General features: G+C 44.5%; 1 protein-coding gene across 1 annotated transcript in view; it reads left to right on the top strand.

Annotated features, from left to right (window-relative positions):
• The first annotated feature begins 556 nt into the window (after positions 1 to 556).
• nr6a1a (nuclear receptor subfamily 6, group A, member 1a) overlaps positions 557 to 6,000 on the top strand; it is a 47,274-nt gene continuing 41,830 nt past the window's right edge. The window contains exon 1 of the mRNA XM_031819043.1: positions 557 to 576. Within this exon, the coding sequence (XP_031674903.1) occupies positions 558 to 576 (19 nt within the window). The 5' untranslated portion in view covers position 557. The remainder of the gene's footprint in view (positions 577 to 6,000) is intronic.

The raw sequence follows: 6,000 nt of genomic DNA, 5'->3' as shown, positions 1-6,000 counted from the left end.
TAGAATTTCTCTGGACTGCTGATGGAGGAGGAAGGGCAGGACAGCAGGCCTGTGTAAAGGGCTCTCCACAGTGATTTCACAGTCTACGCCAACGGAGCTGGCGTTCCAAAACTCCAGCCACACAAAAGTACGTAAAACTACCTCCGTCGGATCCGTTGCGTGGACTGTGTAGAGCCTAGGTTTTCAATACGTCTTCGTCGTAAAGTATAAAGAGTGAGAACACGTAGTACTCATTTGTGCTTTCGATTCCTGACTGCTCCAGGACATAGCATACCTATGTGTCGTGAATGCGTGCATACAGGCCCCAACCTGTCTGGCCAAGAGGGTGTACAGCACACCATATGTGACAGCTAGACACAACATGGCCAATCAGCTGGGACTGGGGGGGGGTCAGGAGATGCAGAGTTTGACTGAATATGAATGAAAATGTATGTGGGTCTTGGTAAGAAAGACTATTGATTTTAATGAAACTATGAAATAGGCCTAGTGATCCTTTACATTGGTACTAGTTACTGTATATTAATATGTTGTGTTTCTTTGTCTGTTTTACAGATGAAATGAATGGCAGTAATCTTGGTAAGTACCACAAACACTTTTTAATTGAATCTATTTGCACTTGATGTTTGAACAATCAATTATCCTGAACCTCCATTCTAACAATGTTCAGTCACTGAACACACTTGAAGTATATGAGAATGATAATACCATGTTAGAAACTGCCAGGATTCATCTTCGGCACCTCATCACATAAAGCTCCCATCTGGTAAAGTAAACCCCAGCACAGTTTGTCTCAGTGATTCAGAGCAAACAACAGGTAAGCTCAGCCCAGTCCAGATGTTGTTATCTCTCGGGTCATTGTGTAACAGTCAGTTCACTTAAACAGGTAGGTATGTGATTGTAAAGATGTGGCTGTGTGATTATCACAGTGATACAGACTCTTGGATAGCCTACCACCAACCAGGCATGGAGGCTTTTTACATTCCTCCCTTCCAGGTGCTGAACACAGCAATGTGACTGGGACATCATCCACGTCAGCCACTTAGCGTCCGCCTCCAGGCCCAGTCAGGGATGCACTATCGGGTGTTCCACCACCGAGGAGAGGGGTTTGGAGGGACTGACCAGCCTGTCTTGAATGAATCCTGAATCCCTGCCCACCTGATTAGAGGTCTCACCCAGCCAGCCAGGATGTAATGACAGAATTATGTTCTTGCCACTTCCCGTCTGCCCCGGCTGGGCTTATAGTCACGCTAGCCTGGCACAGTATGTCATTAGCTCCCCAACTGTAACCCAATGAGTGGCAGCAGCTCTGTCATTTTACATCTAAATCACAGGGCTCTCTGGAGATCACAGCAACGCTAAATCGCTCATGTAACCGCCTACCCCTCGCTCACTTAGTATGCAGAGCTTATATATACTGTATTAACACTGCAGAATTACTGTGACATTGATGGAACAGAGGCGAAGAGATGTCAACTAGGCAAAACTGTTATTCTGGATGATATTGACCTACTGTGATCATTCCATCTAACTGTGATTGTAAAAATATATTGCTAATAATATTAGAATCATTTTTAGATGATGTATGGTTATCATCACAGGGATGATTAACAGGCCAGCTCAGCATCCATCAGAGCTCCAACTAATCTGCTGTGATTAGTCTAAGCCCTCTACGCCAGGTTTGGGAAGGAAGGACTGAGTGATGAGAAACTATTCTCCACTCAGTTTTGCTTATTTGTTTGGAATTGCTTGTCAAACGTGTAATTACACTGCCATTGGTTTGGATCCTCCCTATGGTACGAAACTGTCGTCACACGAGACGCAGACATGCAGGATTCCTTCAATAATGTACATAGGCTCTCATGCAGCTTTTTTTTACGAGTCCTCACCTCCTGAGACCGAGTCAAGACCGAGTACAAATGTATATGACACCGAGACAAGACCGAGACACTCAATATGTTGTCGGAGACCGTGACAGGTCTCGAGTACTACAACACTGACTGCAACATAATCAGAATCCTGCTATACAGATGTAGGATTTTAATTTGAGCCAGTTTGCTACAGGAGGAAAATAATAATCCTACACCAATAAATAATCATAATCCTACACCAACAGGACATTTTTATTATTAGAATAATTAACTGGTATTTTGTAGGAGTTTGATACATTTTCTGTAAGGATAAATCAAGTCTAAAATGTCAAAGTGGTAAATACTTTGTAATTCATTTAAGCATCAGCTGTCAGAGCAGCTTACCGATCATTGCACCTGTACATAGCCCATCAGTAAATAGCCCACCCAACTACCTCATTCCCAGATTGTTATTTATTTCTTTGCTACTTTGCACCTCAGTATCTCTACTTGCACATTCACATTCACTTGCCTTCGGAAAGTATGCAGACTCTTTGAGTTTTTCCACACTTTGTTAGGTCACAGCCTTATTCTAAAATTGTTTCAATAGTTTGTTTCCCTCATCGATCCACATTCAATACCCAGTAATGACATAGCAAAAAAACTAAAGAACTGAAATATTACATTTACATAAGTGTTCAGACCCTTTACTCAGTACTTTGTTGAAGCACCTTTGGCAGCGATAACAGCCTTGAGTCTTCTTGGGGAGGTTTTGGGGAGTTTCTCCCATTCTTCTCTGCAGATCCTCTCAAGATCTGTCATGTTGGATTGGGAGCGTTGCTGCAAAGCTATTTTCAGGTCTCTTCAGAAATGTAAGATCGGGTTCATGTCCAGGCTCTGGTTGGGCCACTCATGGACATTCAGAGAGTTGTCCCGAAGCCACTCCTTCGCTGTCTTGACTGTGTGTGCTAAGGGCCATTGTTCTGTTGGAAGATGGAGTTCCTGAGCGCTCTGGAGCAGGTTTTCACCAAGGATCTTTTTGAACTTTGCTCCGTTCATCTTTGCCTCGATCCTGACTAGTATCCCAATCCCTGCCACTGAAAAACATCCCAACAACATGATGCTGCCACCACCATGCTTTACCGTAGGGATGGTGCCAGGTTTCCTCCAGATGTGACGCTTGGCATTCAGGCCAAAGAGTTCAATCTTGGTTTCATCTGACCAGAGAATCTTGTTTCTCATGGTTTGAGAGTCTTTAGGTGCCTTTTGGCAAACTCCAAGAGGGCTGTCATGTGCCTTTTACTGAGGAGTGGCTTCCATCTGGCCACTCTACCATAAAGGTCTGATTGGTGGAGTACTGCAGAGAGGGTTCTCCTTCTGGAAGATTCTCCCATCCCCACAGAGGGACTCTGGAGCTCGTTCAGAGTGACCATCAGGTTCTTGGTCACCTCTCTGACCAAGGCCCTTCTCCCCCGATTGCTCTGTTTGGCCGGGCGGCCAGTTCTAGGAAGAGACTTGGTGGTTCCAAACTTCTTCCATTTAACAATGACGGAGGCCACTCTGTTCTTGGGACCCTTCAATGTTTTTAATTTTTTAATTGACCTTTATTTAACCATGTAGGCAAGTTGAGAACAAGTTCTCATTTACAACTGCAACCTGGCAAAAAAATAAAGCAAAGCAGTGCAACAAAAACAACAACACAGAGTTACAAATAAACAAACGTACAGTCAATAACACAATTGAAAAGATAAATAGAAAAATCTATGTACATTGTGTGCAAATGTAGAAGAGTAGGGAGGAAGGCAATAATTAGGCCATATAGGCAAAATAATTACAATCTAGCATTAATATTGGCGTGATAGATGTGCAGATGATGGTGTGCAATTAGAGATACTGGGGTGCAAAAGCGCAAGAGTGTAAGTAATAATATGGGGATGAGGTAGTTGTGTGTGCTATTTACAGATTGGCTGTGTACAGGTACAGTGATCGGTAAGCTGCTCTGACAGTTGATGCTTAAAGTTAGAGAGGGAGATTTTTGAAATTTGTTGCAGTCATTGTCAGCAGAGAACTGGAAGTAAAGGCGGCCAAAGGAAGTGTTGGCTTTGGGGATGACCAGTGCAATATACCTGCTGGAGCGCGTACTATGGGTGCGTGTTGCTATGGTAACCAGTGAGCTGAGATATGGCGGGGCTTTACCTAGCAAAGACTTAAAAAAAAAAAAAAAAGATTTAACCTTTATTTAACCAGGTAGGCTAGTTGAGAACAAGTTCTCATTTGCAACTGCGACCTGGCCAAGATAAAGCATAGCAGTGTGAGCAGACAACAAAGAGTTACACATGGAGTAAACAATTAACAAGTCAATAACACAGTAGAAACCAAAGGGGGAGTCTATATACAATGTGTGCAAAAGGCATGAGAATTAGGCAAATAATTACAATTTTGCAGATTAACACTGGAGTGATGAATGATCAGATGGTCATGTACAGGTAGAGATATTGGTGTGCAAAAGAGCAGAAAAGTAAATAAATAAAAACAGTATGGGGATGAGGTAGGTGAAAAAGGGTGGGCTATTTACCAATAGACTATGTACAGCTGCAGCGATCGGTTAGCTGCTCAGATAGCTGATGTTTGAAGTTGGTGAGGGAGATAAAAGTCTCCAACTTCAGCGATTTTTGCAATTCGTTCCAGTCACAGGCAGCAGAGTACTGGAACGAAAGGCGGCCAAATGAGGTGTTGGCTTTAGGGATGATCAGTGAGATACACCTGCTGGAGCGCGTGCTACGGATGGGTGTTGCCATCGTGACCAGTGAGCTGAGATAAGGCGGAGCTTTACCTAGCATGGACTTGTAGATGACCTGGAGCCAGTGGGTCTGGCGACGAATATGTAGCGAGGGCCAGCCGACTAGAGCATACAAGTCGCAGTGGTGGGTGGTATAAGGTGCTTTAGTGACGAAACGGATGGCACTGTGATAGACTGCATCCAGTTTGCTGAGTAGAGTGTTGGAAGCCATTTTGTAGATGACATCGCCGAAGTCGAGGATCGGTAGGATAGTCAGTTTTACTAGGGTAAGCTTGGCGGCGTGAGTGAAGGAGGCTTTGTTGCGGAATAGAAAGCCGACTCTTGATTTGATTTTCGATTGGAGATGTTTGATATGAGTCTGGAAGGAGAGTTTGCAGTCTAGCCAGACACCTAGGTACTTATAGACGTCCACATATTCTAGGTCGGAACCATCCAGGGTGGTGATGCTAGTCGGGCATGCGGGTGCAGGCAGCGACCGGTTGAAAAGCATGCATTTGGTTTTACTAGCGTTTAAGAGCAGTTGGAGGCCACGGAAGGAGTATTGTATGGCATTGAAGCTCATTTGGAGGTTTGTTAGCACAGTGTCCAAAGAAGGGCCGATGTATACAGAATGGTGTCGTCTGCATAGAGGTGGATCAGAGAATCATCAGCAGCAAGAGCGACATCATTGATATATACAGAGAAAAGCGTCGGCCCGGTAATTGAACCCTGTGGCACCCCCATAGAGACTGCCAGAGGTCCGGACAACAGGCCCTCCGATTTGACTGAACTCTGTCTTAGAAGTAGTTGGTGAACCAGCCGATGAAGATACGTAGTTGCACAATATTGTCTTTTATCAATGGCGGTTATGATATCGTTTAGGACCTTGAGTGTGGCTAAGGCCCACCCATGACCAGCTCGGAAACCAGATTGCATAGCGGAGAAGGTACGGTGGGATTCTAAATGGTTGGTGATCTGTTTGTTAACTTGGCTTTCGAAAGATTTTTGAAAGGCAGGGCAGGATGATATAGGTCTATAACAGTTTGGGTCTAGATTGTCTCCCCCTTTGAAGAGGGGGATTGCTACAGGGGGGCTGAGATGCTGGCCGGGGTAGGGTTAGGCAGGTGGAAAGCATGGCCAGCCCTAGAAAAATGCTTATTTTCGCAGATTTCTCGGTGGTGACAGTGTTTCCTAGCCTCAGTGCAGTGGGCAGCTGGGAGGAGGTTCTCTTATTCTCCCTGGACTTTACAGTTTCCCAAAACAGTTTGGAATTAGTGCTACAGGAAGCAAATTTCTGTTTGAAAAAGCTAGCCTTAGCTTTCCTAACTGACTGAGTATATTGGTTCCTGACTTCCCTAAAAAGTTGCGTATCGC

This window comes from Oncorhynchus kisutch, linkage group LG3 (genome assembly GCF_002021735.2).
Source record: "Oncorhynchus kisutch isolate 150728-3 linkage group LG3, Okis_V2, whole genome shotgun sequence".
In the NCBI taxonomy this organism is placed as follows: Eukaryota; Metazoa; Chordata; class Actinopteri; order Salmoniformes; family Salmonidae; genus Oncorhynchus; species Oncorhynchus kisutch.
Note: the sequence above shows the minus strand (reverse complement) of the source record. Positions and strands in the feature narration are given on the sequence as shown.